Source organism: Cynocephalus volans, chromosome 15 (assembly GCF_027409185.1).
Source record: "Cynocephalus volans isolate mCynVol1 chromosome 15, mCynVol1.pri, whole genome shotgun sequence".
Taxonomy (NCBI): Eukaryota; Metazoa; Chordata; class Mammalia; order Dermoptera; family Cynocephalidae; genus Cynocephalus; species Cynocephalus volans.
In genome coordinates this window covers 77,599,218-77,617,446 of record NC_084474.1, presented here as the reverse complement: position 1 = coordinate 77,617,446, position 18,229 = coordinate 77,599,218, and the positions used below count along the sequence as shown (strand labels likewise).

General features: G+C 36.3%; 1 protein-coding gene across 3 annotated transcripts in view; it reads right to left on the bottom strand.

The window, feature by feature from the left end:
- Positions 1-16,677, bottom strand: part of FAM91A1 (family with sequence similarity 91 member A1) — a 68,952-nt gene extending 52,275 nt beyond the window's left edge. For all 3 annotated transcript variants that reach the window (XM_063079369.1, XM_063079366.1, XM_063079367.1), the window contains exons 1-11: positions 16,391-16,677; positions 11,736-11,820; positions 10,363-10,514; positions 8,676-8,733; positions 7,882-7,949; positions 7,202-7,315; positions 5,885-5,975; positions 5,418-5,480; positions 1,537-1,643; positions 929-967; positions 289-401 (exon numbers count right to left, since the gene is read on the bottom strand). In XM_063079369.1, the coding sequence (XP_062935439.1) occupies positions 289-401; positions 929-967; positions 1,537-1,643; positions 5,418-5,480; positions 5,885-5,975; positions 7,202-7,315; positions 7,882-7,949; positions 8,676-8,733; positions 10,363-10,514; positions 11,736-11,820; positions 16,391-16,462 (962 nt within the window). In that variant the 5' untranslated portion in view covers positions 16,463-16,677. The remainder of the gene's footprint in view (positions 1-288; positions 402-928; positions 968-1,536; positions 1,644-5,417; positions 5,481-5,884; positions 5,976-7,201; positions 7,316-7,881; positions 7,950-8,675; positions 8,734-10,362; positions 10,515-11,735; positions 11,821-16,390) is intronic.
- Between the last annotated feature and the right edge of the window lie 1,552 nt (positions 16,678-18,229).

Here is an 18,229-nt window from a genome sequence, read left to right as displayed (position 1 = left end):
CAGCAAGGTTCTTAACTAAGACCCACGCACAGGCTTCAGGGAATCTGAGAACCCTTTAAAGTATATGTAAAATACTGATTGTGCTTCTTCCTGGGAACAGAGTTCTTAGTTTTCATCAGATTCTAAAAAAGATCCATCACACACAAAAGTTAAAAATCACTAATTATACTGGTGACAGTTGAGGTTCACCTCAACTGTCAGATTAAATAAATAAAATTTTTGTATTTAAAATTAAATTTTTTTTTTCAAAAGGAAACTTTCATATCTCATACTGAATAAATGAGTTACTTTAATCTGTTTACAGATGGAACATTCTTCCATGATGAGTGAAGTTGATCCAAATTTATTACTTGTCCCTTCTTATGGGCAAAGCCCAATCGGCAATACATTGAAACAGCATTCTGAAAAGAACATAAAGAAAATTAGCATTTAAAATCAATTAGACATCAGAATATTTGTAGGAAAAAAATACTTTAATAGACTATACTTATAGTGATTCTCAAACACTTTCATCCCTTAACTAGAAAAAAACATTTTCAGTAGGCCTATAGGCCTGTTCCTCCCTTAAGGTTTTCATGCATGTATGGTAAGGAATGCTTCCAACTCTCTGGCCTTGCACTCCCTAGATGTGCTCCCAGTGAAGCAGGAGTTATTGCTTTAATTAATCTCATTACAAGATACTAATCAGGCTGTTTCCTGCTGTACACAGAAGTGTGAGTGTTCTCTTTCATCCTATGTGGTAGAATAATGATTCAGGGCTCCTGATCTTGCTCTTTTCTATCTTTACAAGCACACTTTTACTGCGCCCACTCCCTCAGACAACTAATAAGAATCTCAATGCTTCTGTTTCTCAATAGCTTATTAAAATAAAAATCTACTAGTAAAATCCATTCACATTATAAGTAAAATGAGTACAAATATAACATACCTTAACCAGGGATAAGTCTATCTCAAGGACATTTGCAAGCTGGAAAATAAAGTTAAAAATTATATTTTACATTCTTAGAATCATTGGTACATTACACAATTGTAATAGACAAATGTAATCACAATCAGCCATTTTACATTCTTAGAACTATCAGCACATTATACAGTTGTAATAAACAAATATAATTATAATCAGCAAAATTTTAAATTAGGAATTGAAACACTAAAATTTTGAATTCAGAACTTTTTTCTTTCTCTAAGATGTTTAGAGTAGAAAAATCCAGGTAGTGACCATAACAACTTAAGACTCCTTACTCTTTAACTGTGTCTTGTTTAAAATGAGAAAATTCCTAGATAGATCAATATAGTCTACAATCCTTCACATAAAAAGTAATTTAACCTAATTATAAATTATTAACTTAAAAATTTTTAATGTACATGTATAGGAATAAACTTAAGAATAGTGACATTTAAGTATATTAATAGTCTATGTTCTGATCTCCCCGTGTATAGATTTAGAAAATATTATTAAATAATTTTGCCTAATTTACACAAAGTTATTTTATAACCTTGAGATTATATTCCTTCATAAGACGTTGTCACACTTACCTCTGCAACATTAGTGTGCTCATCTATTGAAACAAATATCTTATAGAGTAGAGTTTCAAAATAATCTCCTTGCACTCGATTCATTACAAAACCTTCAAGAGGAGGAACTAAAATAATATAAACAAAATAGGCTTTTCTCAGTAACATGGTTTTATAAAACCATAAAGTTTAATTTAAATATCTAATCAAAAAGAGAAACCTCAAACTTAGGAACTGAATAGTTTTTGATTTATTATATCTACTTCATAGCAAGATTTCTAAAATTCCCTAAGTTAGGTCCATATACAACATCTGCACAGAGAGGACTCTGAAGGCAGACCACAAGATCTACAGAGTACTTTAATTCACCATGGAACTCTCTCCTGCCTGAGTTACTGAGGCAGAGGAAATGCTGCAGGACATAGACTTGGCCGAAAGACAAAGGAACAGGGATTGCTTCAGAATGGGGAAGCCTGCAAAGGGTTTCTGAAGTGTATGTTTTGGATGCCTCATAGGCAGCAGGAGTGACTCGGCCAATGTGGAAAAGCAAAGGACTGCAAGAAGAGTTTTTTATGCTATACGAACACCAGGTGGACAGGAAGTATTGGCTTTCTGCCCTTCTTCCCACCACATCTACTCCACCTTGAGAAGAGGAAACATTCATCTTCATGATTGCCACATTTACCAGCAGTCACTAGTATAATTTGCTCTTTGGGGCTTCCAATTCTGTACCCTTCTCAGCAGCCTCAGAGGCAAGAGGATCAAGATCTACCTCAGCATAGTATACAGCCCAACCATTGCTCTCCACCTGATTGTTCATTCGTGCTCTTTTCTATCTCTTTGGTCCAAATGCTCTAATCTGATTTACCAGAGTGCTCTGCCAGCCAATAACAGAGAAGCACTATGCTTTCCTTTGTCATTCTCCCTGGTGTAGACACTTCCCTTGAAAATATACAGGAAGGAGGAGGGCCTAGGCCATAGTAGCAGTTGGGTATTCCTGTGTCCTCGGGTCCTAATACCATCTAATTGTACCCAAAAACCAAATTATTCCAAAAAACGAAAAATAAGACAAAATTCAAGTAGTCAAAGTGAAGACACTGAAAAACCACAATGTACATTTCAGGAGAGGTTATTCACTTTACAGATCTGGCTCACATCATTTTCTAATTTAGTGCTATTTATATTACATCTAGATACATTTAAGGATCAAAGGTTTCCTTTTAGAAATATTTTAGAAATCCCACATTTGACATCACTAATTCTTTTCCTACACTATGTGAGAATAACAACAGCAAGCATTCACTGAACAGTTGCTAAGTGCTAGACTACTGCTAGGTACTATACAGTAGTACTGGTACTATACAGTAGGTACTATACAGTAGTACTGGTACAGTAGCATAATTACCCCTATTTTAGAGACAAAGATACCAAAACACTAAGAGATTAAAAATTTTCCTAAGCCACAATTAATATATGGCAAAAAGAATGAGGCAACTCTACATGAAGAAATATAAAATAGTCTCTAATATAAGTTAAAAAAAAACCCAAATACTCCAAATATACTACCTTTTGTAAAAATAAAACAACACAAAAAAGGATATATACATATATGCCTCTGTGCATGCCTATACATCAGAAGGATACATAAAGCAACTTAACAGCAGCTGCTGAGAAAGAAATGGCACAGCTAGGCAAAGGAGTGAGAGGCACACTTTGTGACATCGTTTGCAAATTTAGAATGTTATATCATAATTATTGCCTACTCAAAAATACATTAATAAAAATAAATAAATATAAAGAAAAAATATCTTGGAATAGCCAAGAAAGATTCACAAGGAAAGCTTGGCCATAACTAATATTAAAAGTTACTCTAAGTCACTGTAATCAAAATAATATGGTATCAGTGGAAGAAAAAAAGATTATCAGAATTAGATCCAGTATGGAGGGGAATTTAGTGGATGACGAAAGCTATGCTTCCACTCAGCAGTTATTGAAAAAACAGTGCTAGCATATATCCAAAGAGAAAACCAAGTTGGACCCTTATTTCATATCAAATACTATACAAAAATAAGTTCCAAGGGGACTACAGACTTGAAAATACATGACAAACATTTTCAAGAATTTTCAGACTTATTTATGTCATAGAAGTATTCTATTCAAGCATAACAAAAATCTAGAGACTATAAAGGGTAGACATAAAATGTGCAATTAGAAAGTTTGATGAATGATGGAATAAATATGTTTTATTTAACAACAGAGCCTTTCATGATTATTACCCCCAAAGTGTTTCTATCCTCCCTATGTTTGTTCCACCACCCACAGTGCCTGTTTTTTTCACTGAAACATGTCTGAAATGCCTTCTTTGAAATCACCTTCAGGTATCTTTTGTACTAAATTTGACGGCTTCCATGTTGTCAAACTGCTTTCCTTTCGAGTTTATTCCAATTGGGGGAACAGCAAGAGACACGTAAAGTGAACATGATGACAAGTAAAGTGAAGTCAGCAGTTATTCCATGGGTCTCTCTACACCACCAAAAACTGTCAGCTACTAAGTGAAGTGTGGCAGAACACAGCACTGTAACGGAGCAGCCATCCAACTGGCCCTTCCTTGACTGATTCTTTCAAATGATCTTAGTGCTAATGTGAGTCAATGTTCAAACCATTAGTCAAAATGGACTGAAATGAACTAGCCAAAGACCAGTCTTCTCAGGTGGATATCAAGTGAGTCATTGTCAGTTTACCAGACAAGAGTAGAGACTGGAGCAATGCTTTTGTACTTCCCAGCTGTCACAGGAAACCACTACCACCTCCGTCTTCCAGAAACCATTTCCCTGTCAAAATCTTTCCAATTTCCAATTTTAAAACTAGTATTTTATTTGTTATAGCACCAGCTACTCAAACCCAAATTAGTATTTCATTTATTTTTCAGCTGTCTTTCCAAGCTTAAAATGGAATTCACGTCTGCACACCAAACTGCATTATTAACAAATCATAAACACATGCTAACTCAAACAAAGGTCAGGACACAGCAGAGTATGATAAACTGTCACGATTCAACAGTGACATCAGGGAGTATTTCTGTAATAAGCACTATCACCACTCATTTGTTAATAGTAAGGTCACACTCCAGAATTTTTTGAAACTTTATATTTGATTACACAAATATTACATATCTTATATGGTAAAAGATATCACAAAAAAGAACAGCAGCTAAAAAATATGCTACAAAACACACTTATAAACACATAACCTGAATATAATATGTGCTTCCACAAATTGGTAAGAAATCTAACCTGCAGGAAAAAAAGCACCATTCTGTGTTCAAGAATGTTGACCTATTATTATTACAGTGGCAAAAAACTGGAAATCATCTAAATATAACCAGCAATAGGGGAATGGTTTAATAAAATGATACACTTTACACAAGGCTCTTAATATTGGTCTAACTTTAGGAAGTGAGTGAAGGAGGAAGGGAGGAGGAAATAAAGAGAAAAAAGACTGTAGTAACATGAAAAAATAAGACATAGGCATGTTAAGTGAAAACAGAGATTACATTTTCTAATATTACTAAGTATATACAAAAACTGCTATGCACTGAACAAGAATTAAAAGGTAACATGAATTTATAAAAGTATTGACTTGATTTGGCATTGTGAGAAATTTATCTTTGATTTTTATTATTTTAACATAGTGTGTACACCAAAATAACATAAAAATGAAAATAAGGAATTTAAGTAAAACCACTGCAGTGTGTTACACTGTAATGAAGAAATGTTTTTCTTTGACATATCTTAACACCTAAGATCCCAAGACGATTTATGTTTAATTTCTTAGAATGATATGCAGTGCTCAGAAGCTAGTAGCCACTCAAAAAACAACAAAAAATGTAAGCACAGACTTACCTGCTATACAACTGTCGTCAGATATTGGTACATCTAGATAAATAAATCCTTTGTTATATAAACCTAAAGAAGCAAAAGGACCTTGGTTTAGATGGAACACTACACAATAGTAATAAAAAAAAATTTTTTTTTAACTATTTCCTGGTTTTGTACAGATTCTTACAACTGAATGCTATGTGAAGAAGAAAAAAGTAAAACAGAAAAAAGTTATATTTTTTAAATCTTGGTTTCCTGTATGTATGCTCAGAACTACAATACTTTTCTTACCATTCATTTGTATAAATTTCTAGTGTATGTGACTAATTACAGCTACACTGAAAAACAACAGACTAAGATCACATTTCAAACAATAAGCAGCCTTAGGAAATAGTACTATTTGTACCTAATTGGTAAGTACTACTATTAATAACTGATGGTTTAAAACAACTTTTTATGTTGACAAAAGACCATTTCTACTAACCACTTACTATGTACTACATTGTAATCTAGTGATCCAGAGAGTTGAGGGCCTGAATCGATGATCTTATCAATAGCGCATTTCTCAGGCAAAGAGCATATCTAAGAAAAGCAAAATATTTTCAGTTAAGTTCTGTCCAAATTAACTAATTCATAAGTCTCCTGAAATCTACTCATGTTGAAACTAATATTACACGTCATCAGTTAAATGAACTACATATTTTTTCATTTACCACTCTAGAATTCAAACAAAAAAACTATGCACATAACCATCAATTAAGGTACCAAAATATGCTACCAACAGAACTTAGAGAACAAAGTCACAATGATAAGTACCAATATTTGCTGGTTAGTAGTAAGTGTTCAGTACTAAATAACAATATTTACTCTTCTTCAATCGAAATCAGATCCATTTATTTGCTGATTCAGAATCTCTCAAATCGTAAGTTTACTCAAACTCCACATGAATGTTATCAATGAAGGTTCACTAGTTTATGATATAGTTTAACATCTATGTTAGGAAGTACTTATACTGAAGCAAAATTTCTAAGCCTTACACTCACTGGATTTAACATACCCTCTGGAGAAAAATTAAATGCAGACCAAAAAAAAGCCCACATACTCACTTACATTCCTTCAACTACACATAGATATGACCTGGTCTCTAGGTCCCCTCATCACCCCACCACTTTCTTCTACATCAACACCCCTTCCAATATGTGATCTGACCACTGGGAATATCATTCGCCTTGATTTTGACACTGTTGCTCCATCAAAGCACCTATTACTTCTGTATGTAAATGCAGTGACTCAGTACAGGTTCCACTGCAAACTGCCTGGGTGAAAATCCTGAACCTTTACTACCACTATGACTTGAGCAGTTACTTAATTGCTCTGCGCTTACTTTCCTCAACTGTGAAATGGGTACAAATAATTCTTAATTATCCTCTGGGGTTGTTATGAGAATTAAATGAGACAATATCAAAAGCACTTTTAATAGTTGCAATAGTGCCTGGCACATCCAGCACACAGCAGGTGTTCAAAAGTGTTAGCCAATACTATTGTTGTGGGTGGTTATGGCATCATATGTCTGTCACTTTACATAAAACTCCTATCTAATTAACACCCTCAGATTATTGTACCTGAACCAAGTCAAGTCTCCCTCACCATTAAAGAGTGTCTTGAAAACTCAGAGTATTGTAGCCTATCAAATCATTTTAAATTTTGAATTTAATTTTCTTCAAAAAAACCCCCACAAATAGAGTTGCTTTTTTAAAAAAATTATAGAACTATATAACTAAAAATTGTAAACTTTTAAAGATCTCTACCTTGATGTCATCTTCTGTGATATATCCAGCCTGCACCACCCACCACGCTTCTATGGCAATTTCCACTGGCTTTATTGGTAGAAGATCACGGGCTGTTTTCCTTCTGAAAAATTTCTGCAATGATACAAACATTTGGGAATTTGCAGTCAACTAAAATTGCCACTTTCTTCTTTTATCAATCATATCATAAGACTGTTTCTAACAGGCTAAATAAATATCTTTTTAAAACTCTCTTGTTTTAAAATCTTAACTATTCTAGATATATTGAATGGAGAACGTCATTCTTAAATTGTTTCAAAATAAATTATTTCAAAACACCAATCATCAAATCTGGATCTAAATCCAGAAACTCAAATGAAACCCAAGCAGTAAAAAATGCATTTGAAAATGTGTATTTATTTCACTCTTTAAGTGAACCCTAGGAAGAGAATGGGAAAGTAAAAAGACCAGCAGAGCAAAATTAATTTTTTTAAATGTTTATGCCTTATATACTTTTTAATTCAATAATCACTTAAGCTATAACCTAGAAAATACTGAGAAGTTCTTTTTGTATTGTTTCTGTGTTGAGCATATTTTATTTGGTAAAAAAAATTACAATTTATTATTTCTACCACTTAAAATAATCAAACTGTGTGACGAGGGGACCAAAAAATGAAAAGAAAGGGAAATGACTAACTTACTTTTGATGATCTACACTGATTCATAAGATCAATATACTGGTTTCTTCCTATGCCAAGAAGCCTTAGACCTAAAAGAAAGAGCCTTTCTTTTAAAAACATTTAATATATCTTGAAATGTCAGTACACTCATTCACAAGTGGTTTTAGGAAAAAAACCCTCAGCTGTGTTCATCTTTTGATTACTGATTGACGGTCCATCGAAATCAAATTAAAAGGAATTTTTCAAACAAAATATAAAAGAAAAGTAAACTTTGGGAGAGATGAATTTAAGCTGACACTTTTGAGAATGCTAAATGAGAACATTTTTAAAAAGCAGAAGTCCTCCCAATTTCAAGAAGTCAGAATGAACTTCTCAGCAAAATCTTCTTACACAACAGAACTATGTCACATTTCAAATATAACTTCATTAAAATTAGCATAATAAAACACCAGCAAATTATGTTAGTAAAATCCGTGTAAAATGCTGTAAATATACTGTGCACAAGTTTTCTTCCCTCATTTGGTACACACCCAGCCCAAGTATCAGAAAGAACTTCATTCTCTAGAAATATAGAGATTGGTCCTACTTTTCTGATTCTACCACTCCAAAATATTCCTCCCCCTCTTAGACATTTAGACTCAATCTTACACTTGACTTGTATCACCTGATAAAATTCCCATTAATAATATTGCTTGCTGTTCTCATTTTTCATGTCTTTCAGGTCAAAAACACACAGCACCATATGACAGACACCTGAATGCATGCACAAAAATACAAACTAAACATTACCTCCTTCAGCATAATTAAATACTCACAGTCAGCAGCAGTAAAATTGGGCAGTGAATCATAACTTTTCTCACTGTTCATAATGTCCTTTTAAAAAAGAAAAAAATTTGAAATCTGAAATGCAAAATTTCCTTAGATAAAAACATGTGTATAAATATATATTACTACAGCCAAACAGAATAATAATTATTACAAGAAGTATTAAGATCACAGTTTGGCAACCTAAAGCCTGCATGCCACATTGTGGCACTTATCACATGATCCCAACTTAGTAACTCAAAGGCAGATTTTCAGGTCTGGATTTCTGACAACACTCTTTATGAATCCCAGACAGTTGCCCTGTAACCTCTGCACTGCGGAAGCTAAGCAAGAAAAGCCTCTCTATTAGAGTTCAGGTTCCAGTCTCTCCATACTTCACACCTGATCCTAGATTCCTGTTCTAAGAGAAGGCCAAATAATGTGTCACAGCTCCATCAGCATGCATCCAAAACATGCACTATCAACAAAAATTTTAATCACCTAGCAGTCTTTGCTCCTATTAGTAGCAGAGTTAAACTCAGTATCCAGCTTTCTCCAGCCCCCATCTGTTTCTCCAATAATAAACCAACTGTTTATTGTGGGGATAAGACCCATTTTCAACCCAGGAGCTATACCCAATAATAAAGAACAGAAATCAGAGAACAGCAAGCACACATACGTAATTGATATAAAAACTGGTAAATAGGACAAAAATTCCATCTATTTTATCCCCGAAACCTTGTGGGTCACACTAGAAAAATAATCAAAGAGACAGCAATAATTTTATGTAGTTCTACTTACTGATTAGCTGTCACCTTCATTATGCTACCCTAGTTCTTCATTATGCTACCCGGGCTATCAAGCCTCAAGCTTTAGTGTCTCCTCCAACAGGTACAGGGGAAACATGGAACTGTAGAAGTGCCCATGGAAAAGGGTCTTAAGGAGACAAACAAAGGGAGCTCCCAGTAAAGGATGTCACATCATAAAGGGAGCTAATCTGTTACTGCAGGTTCCCAACTCCTTTAGTTCTAGGATTCTCCTAGAACTTATTTATTTATAAGTAGTAAATGAATACTGGATTAATACTACCAATCTTTACATCCAGCTCTCTTGAAAAAAACAGTATGTAATTAGTGTTAAAGCTATTCCATACAAGCCTAAAAACTGCCTTTGGAAAAAAGGATAACAACCTAAAGTTAATAATTACAGAGATTAATAGCCAGGGCTACTAATACATTTCTGTTTTCTGACACGTGTATTATATAATGTTGGGTCTAAGTCATCATTTATTCTTTATAGTTAACGAATAGTTAAAAACATTGTTTCTCTGAGCTTAATGTTCAATTCTGTCACCCACCTTTTCAACCTTAATCATTTATTAAAAACAACAAATTTTATACAGTCTCTGCTGACAGAAATGACTGATTAATATTACAATAGCACAAAGGGCCAACAATATCTCCAAGAACACAGAATATAAACAGATACCTTTCCAATGTGAAAACATCAATAATGACCACCAGTACAAGTGCGGCTCAAACAGTTAACTTTTAACCAACGGTCCTTCTTACACTATAAGCTCAGAAATTGTATCTTCCTGCTACAGCTGAGAGCTGAAGAGCTGGTCATCATCTGCAAAGTGTCCCTGACACGTAGCTCCATCCCATTCATAAGGATTCAACCACACTGTAAACTCACCTCCATAATCCCAGTATAATATGAAAATGGTGTTATCCTCAGGCCCTTCACAATAATATCTGATAAATGGTAAGGATACAGCATGAGATGATCCCTACTGTACTTCAGTAGTTCCTCATAGTATTTGCGTTCATCTTTCTTGACATGTTTGACTAGGGGAAGGAGGAAAATGTTCCAGTTTTTTTCAGGTTTCTTATAGTTACATATTAACTATAAATGCAGTAAGAAATACTTTACAAACCACTACTAAATTCAAAAGAAAAGTATATAAGTTAGAACAGAATAAAATATTCTAAGTTAGAACGAAGAAACAATTACAACACAAGAAACAGACTTCAGAGTATCTAAGTAAAAGTGTATAACAGGACAGATAAGTAAAGAAATAATTCATACCAAGTAACAAAACAAATACTGAAGCACGCCCCCCAAAAAAGGTGCAAAACATAGGCTGTAATTCATCAAATCCTTTATTATATTACTTTACAAGACCACCAAATTCAATGCTAGTTTTCAATAAAGTCAAGTCTGTTTTAAAAAATTATTTGCTGGGTTTGTTTTTTTTTTTTTTGTTAATGTAAAAATCCCTCTGACTTCCATGGAAAACATTTATATAGAAAAACTATCTCTGAAACATTATGCTTAAAATAAGAGTAATACATGATAGGGAAAGACTAGCAGGGTAATAAAATAGACTAACCAAAGTAATCTGACAAATAAAAAACAAATATTTCAAAAATTCTTTTTAAATCATGGAACCAACTATGTTAAAATTTGTTCCAATTATTATAGAAAGAGTTTTTCGTTAAAGTTATATTATTTGGAAAATTTATCAAGACAAAACAAAACACAAAGTCAAAAATTATTAAGAACTAATATACTTTTCCTTTTCTGACTTATTGTCTCACCTTAGGCAAAAAGAGGACTTTTTTCTTTTTCTTTTTTTAAAGATGACCAGTAAGGGGATCTTTACCCTTCACTTGGTGTTATCAGCACCATGCTCTCCGAAGTGAGCTAACCAGCCATCCCTATATAGGGATCCGAATCCTTGGCCTTGGTACTATCGGCACCACACTCTCCCAAGTGAGCCACGGGCCGGCCCCAAAAGAGGACTTTTGAATTGATTAATATTCTCTAGATAAAATGAATCTTTAAACAGCATTCTAAAAAATAATTTTCATTAGAATTAGAAAGAAAAACCTACTTGCTAATACAAATTGTTGTTAGGTGGAATGGTCAATATAGAGTTTCTTAAAATCAGCATATGGAATAATTTCAGTACTGTGAAATATGTATTTAAAAGGTAGGATAAATTTATGAAAATGATAAATTGGCAATACTTATTTCTACCCCAATGTAAAAATGTCTCTACTTACCTAAGTTATTTCTGTATCGTAACTGATTGCGGATACTGTACAGGACAACCTGCTTTTCATATTCTCTCTGTGAGTTTCCAAGACTCTAAAAAAATTTTAAATAGATTTTAAATAGATTCCAAAATAAACAGTAATACTTTTTTCTCATTAAATTTCAAAACTATGACGCTTAATTTTATCCTGGCATCTCTAATTTCCATAAGTGAATAAAAAATATATTCTTAAATTTTATTATACTAACTTTTCTGCTATGGTATTAGAGCAAAAATTCAATGTGTTAATTTTCAGTCTGTCTTTCTAAAAGAACTTGCTCAAATTATCCAAAGTATTTAATATCGAATCAAAGAGCAGTATGAGAGCATAACTTCACTTAGTTAAGAAAGAACCAAGTTCTACTAAAGATTTCCTTCCTGACTGCCCTTAATTTGTGTGGGTTAAATGGATGAATGTTCTTGCACTTACCTTTATTTAAGAACATAACTAAGGACAGACAGATCCCTATCTGATAATTATTTGTAGCTAAGGATTATGATTATTAAACATTAAGATTTCTGCTTCTTAAAAACTCCCTCTCCTTATGGTCTCATTAGAAAACATTCAAAACAATTTTAGAATTAATATTTTAATAAGCAAAAAACTTTCTAGTTGTGCACTTAGTGTTTTAAGTTCAAAACTGGAGTGCTAATGAAAGCAAAAAATGAGTTTACCTAATTATACTCAACATTATATTCAATGTACGACCATAAACTTCATTTAGTATGTGACTGCTATGCCCCTTTTAAATACTAGGTATGGTTTTGTCAACACATGATAAAGTAAAATTAGACATCTTAGGAGAGTAATGACAAAACAATCAGAGAATTCAGTTGATCATATTTCTCACTCATCTGATTTTGAAAGCCAAAGTAAATGTCCATACACATGTCTTTTACTTAATCTTTACAAGACAGATGAAACTCACATCAAAATAAACTGGCCCACAACTGAACCCACTGGTGGGTAGTATTTTAAGAAAAACGGGACCTAATGTGAGAAAATTAATTATCTTTCTTCCTGCATATAGATCATTTTATACAAGTTAAACCAGAACTCACACTACTGCCAGAATGTATGTGCTTATATTAGTTTCATCTGTTTTAACATTACAAGTGATTAGGAGTAGAATTCATTGTAGAGAAACTACTCTACTATCCTCTATGTAACAACAAAGCCAGAGTCAGTATTGATGATATTTAGAGGATTCAAAACAGTAGGTTTTCTGTAAAACTTTCAAAGGCTTCCTCTAGCTCTCTGCCAAATAAGTCTCTTTCTCAGGGAACAGAAAACACACACATGCACACTCACACAAACACACAATTTTGTTAAAATCTTAGCAACTTCCAAAATTGAGGTTTTACCCTTCTGTTTCAAAATAAGTCTGTTAATTTACCCTAACTGAAAACCATTTTCTCCCTTTCAAACTCTATTCCTGGTAACTTCAAAATAGAAACGATAAATCAAGCCACTCACACAAAATATAGGGGTCCATTATTTATAAGCCTCATTAGAGAATACAATACCTACTAAACATGTAAGCTTTTGTGCCAGTCATTAAGTAATGATTGGTCCCAATCGATATGTGTGTGCACAAAAATACCAAAACCACATTAAAAGTTGATTATATTCTTCACTAGCCAAGAATGTAAAATAAAATTTCTTTGTTCAGAGATTCTTTGGTCCTCTCCCACTCCCACCCCAAATCTTCTACCTTTCACATTTTAAAACACTGTTGCCACTAAATGAGGTAAATAAAAAAAGGTCATATTACTCTGAGATAATGCTGGCCATGCAGAAATACCAGGTCTGACAAATCAGGTTGGATTGCACATAAAAGGAACTCTAACAGATGAAAGGGTAACATAGGTACAAGGTACTAGCTATGAAGCACCCACTGTGCAGCACAAAGATTTTCTAAAGCCTTTGTTCCTACAAAACCCAATCCCAACATGTACATCCCAACATGTACCCCCCCCACCAAAAATAATTTTTTTTAATTGACCCTTCTTGGATTATACAGAACCTCATCATAAGCTTCTCCTTAAAATAAAATGACTGTGGATTGTTCTGAACAATGAATATAAGATATCGGTAAATTACAGAAATACCCTGAAAGAATGGCCCTATTCACAACTTTTTAACGTATTTTTTGAAGTCTAGCATGACCCATATCATATAAAACATACTTCACCTCATCCATTTAAAAAAATATTGGAATGAAATACACTTTTTAAAAATCTGTATCACCGTCCCCCAGCTTTCAGAACCAGGAAATGAGTCACTTCCAAATTAAACTCATCAAAAATTACTGGAAACTGTATCAGAGTACTTAGTATCTATAATACCAAAAGACAAATTCTTTCCATACAAGGAATATCCCCCAGTTTTAAATTGACTAAGCTTTAGCAGCCCAGGAAAAAATCTCAGACTGATGCCATTATTCACTAACTCCACAAATATTAACTTAAAACCAACTATGTGATAGATGCTAAGGGTACAAATGCATAAGTAACGTAACCAGAAAATGGATCATAGTGGGGAAAGTGCTATGATGACTGAGAAATACAGTGCTGTGGCAACATATCCAAGACGTAACTAGTCCAAGTTTAGGAGGGCAGGGAAACCTCCCAAGAGGAGTGAATACCAGAGTGAGACTCAAAAAGAAGCTACAAGCAATACAAAAGAGACAGACAGGTAGTGATGTCACAGGCACCACAGAGTAGTGTGAAGAATGGATGGGAGGGTCCTATTCTGAGGGCCAGACACCAGAGATGAAGCTAATGTAGGAATCTAAGATGGCATATGACCTAGGGAACAGTGGTAAGACCAGAGAAAGTCTATGGAAATAAACTTTTACAAATCGGGTTTGCAACATCTACAAATGGCCAAACTTACCATAAGCTAAAACAGCCATTGTTTTAAGCAATCTTAAAAAAAAAATTTTTTTTTAGTTTAATTTCACATTTAGACCTAATTTTAACATTGTCAAGTGATTATTTTTAAATAGTCTAAGTTTTAGAAACCTTTTTGCCAATACTAATTAAAGTCAATTATTCATGTTGGACATAATCTAACCACTCATCTTTCTTCCATCATGCTACATTTATTTTGATGAAAGAAAGAGTAGAGAAAAATAGAAACAAAGAATAGAAGCATTGTTGGTTCTCCCAGTTGTCTATGGATATGCCCTAAAGAACACGTGTCCACCAAAGCCCTCATTCAATATTAACAAGAGACTCCTTCAGGTTTAGATCTTTGTTCTTCCAGTTCAAGATAAATGTCACACAGGCAGCCACTGACACCCAAGAATTCTAAGTTCTTTAAATGAATTTTTCCACACCCTTGGTTTTTGGTATCTTAAAGTGAAAGCATTTTCTTTGCCACAAGATGCATTACCAGAACCTTAAATCATTCACCTCCTAGAGCTCAACCCCCAAACGGTGGTGAGGAGAGGTAGCAAACGAAACTACAGTAATCCTTATACTATCAGCACCATCATCCTCAACTCTCCAAAAATACCATTTCCCAGAACCAATGGAAAACAAAATTTCACTATAAGTAGAATAGGAGGAACTTAAGGTCAATCTACGACCACACTGAGAAAGAGTGCCTTATAGGTAGTAGTATCACTAGCTTAGTAAAAGTTACCACCACCTACCATGTTATGTATTTATTAATTTATTTGTTTATTGCCTATCTTTCCTTGCTAAAAATATAAGCTCCATGAAGACGGGACCTTTGTCTTGTTGACTGCTGCAAATTACCTGCACACAGAAAAGGCACAGCACCTAGTAGGTGCTCAATAAACATCTGTTACCAAGTGAGTAAAATTGATGCTCGAAAATTTGAGCATTAACTCTTAAAAACCTCATGTCACTCTCTTGTTGAAACATCTCTAATAAATCCATCTTGTCTAGAGAATAAAGTCCAACAAAACGGAGCAAAATCTGACCCTGCCTACTTTTCCAGCCACATCCATTCATAAAACTCCACCTCCAAATACAACAATATACATACACCTCCAAACGCTGGTGACATCGACATGTTCTTCCACTCCTGGAAGCTTTTTAAAATTACTTTCTCACTCCCCGGAAAAAATATTTATTCCCTCTTATCTGACTAACTTTTATTCATCCTCCAAGGCCCAATTTAAACACCTGCTCTACATACACATCATCCCAACTCTCCCCGGACAATTTCTTACTCCCTCCCTGTGCTCCCACACATACTATAATGGAGGTACTATGAGCTGCTGTCACCTCGTACTCATTTGTTTTTCGTCTCTTCCCCACCATCCCTAAGTTCTGGAGGTCAAAGATCGTGTTTTAAATCTCTGTATCGCAGACGCCTGGTTGAATGGAGGCTGCAGGCAAAGGCGCCAAGAGAGTCCCGTGAACACCACTGCATCACATTTAGCAACGGCTCCATCCTGCCCCTGTGGCCCCACAGCAGTCCCTTCCTCACCCCTGGGATGCAGGTCCGTTTTACCAAGACCCTGGCGGGGGAAAAGGCGGGAGTCAGCCGAGAGGAACCAGCCCGTGCCCCGCGGGCGAGGCGAGCAGGTGACGGCGGGGCGGGGCCGAGACAGTCGGGGCCCCGGTCCCAGGTTCCGGCCGTACCTGTCTCACGTTGGCCGGCAACTTGCTCCAGGGGTAGTTGTGCCGAATGTGGAACTCCACGTCTATGTTCATGATGCCAAGGCCGGCGGCGGCGGCCGCGACCGAAACGACGCCTCCCGCCTGCCCGCCCTCAGCCTGTCAGGGGAGCCCGCGGGAGGCCCCGCACCTCACACTGCGGAAGGCCCGGGATGCCCCATGGCCAGGGCTCCCGACAGCTCAGAGCGGCCCCAGCCACGGGGCACAGGAGCAGCGGAAATGGGTGGCTGGGGCGCCTCGGCAGCTCCAAGTTTCTTCCTAGTTTCGGCCCGCCGGAAATGGCTCCGGGTTGCGTCACTTCCGCCCGCTGGCGCGCGGCCGGAGGGGCGGGGCGCTGGACTGGCCTCCTGCCCCGCCCTCTACGCTCTGTGGGCGGGGCATCGGGGCAGCGCCCTGGTAACCCGGGCAACGCGCCGCCTTCTCCCGCTCCCAGTCTCTGGGTGAATAAAGAAAGTCGCTTGAGTCTGCATTACCGTTGTTGAATGGCCCAGTTTCCCAAAATGTGAACCCGGGTGGCCAAAAGCAGGTGGTTACAGGCACCGAGGTCGCTTGTCTGAGAAAGAGCGGCCTGGGAAGAGGGTTAGGGTTAGGGTTAGGACTATCGGTTAGCTTTGAATAGGGGAAGAGCCGTGAGCCCACCAGGTGGACAGGTCCAGGCTCACGACGAAAGAATTCGTAAGTCACAGCTTTCCCTCATGAGCGAGAAGCCGCGGGCAGCGGCAGAGCAAAGGTCTGGTGAGCCTTCATGTACTTTGAACATCGAAATTCTTCAAATGTAGGGGTTCAGGGAGCTGATTTGGGGGGGGTGCAGCTGGTCGGTAAGGGAATCTAAACCCTTTTATAACGCGTTATAACACGCGTTCTAACCAGCTGAGTAACCAGCCAGCCCAGGGAGCTGCCATTTCAAACAGCTGGTGCTGACAAGTCGGTAAGATCCCAAAAGGAATCTAGGAGACAGAAAGACCCTTGCTAACCTTTGGCATGCAGCCTCTCTGTTTCTGTTTCTTCTGCTCCACGCATACAAAGGCAGGAATCCAGCATATCTTAATTTCAGCTCCAGTGAGAAGGTCTTTGTGGAACAATTTCTTCCACAGTTTGTTACACTGCCTTAGCAAACCCGTGGCCGTTATTACTGGCAGCAACCTGAGACAAGTTCAGTATTTTTGCAACTATTTTTCCGTTTTAAACAATGGTTTTAAATAATGTTTTATTATACACTGACAGATGTATACTCAGAACTTTTTGTAAGATGCCTGGACCACACCTCCAACAGATGGCAAGTCTGATGCATAGCAGAAACCCCATCATATCTGATGAATTAAAACAAATGTGCTGAGTAGACCCTGCTCCGGCATAGGTGAATTGGTCTCATGTTGTCCAGCTACAGTAGCCCACAACTAAGTGCTTTGAATCCTATGTTTACTGAAGTCTAACCATGAGACAGACATTTTTTTCCACAAATATTGATTGCCTGCCTGCTTGTATTCAGCCCTTGACTTGCAATATCTATTCCTCACCCCACTGTGAGAGAGCACCACTTTTACTATCCCGATTGGCTTGTTGCAAGATCACACAGGTAGCAGTGACAGAGCCAAACTGGAGCCCAAGGCTGCCCTCACTCCAGAGTCAACCTTTTAGTATCCCACTCGGGCTCTCACTCACTGAACTATTTTGCCTTCTGTTCCAGGTTAGACAGTGTTCATTTAAAGGCAACTACATGAATCTCTCCCCTAAAATAATTTTTTCTGACACCTAAGTGTGGAAGAACCCGTTCTTCCAAAATCTTACTCTGATTTAATGCAA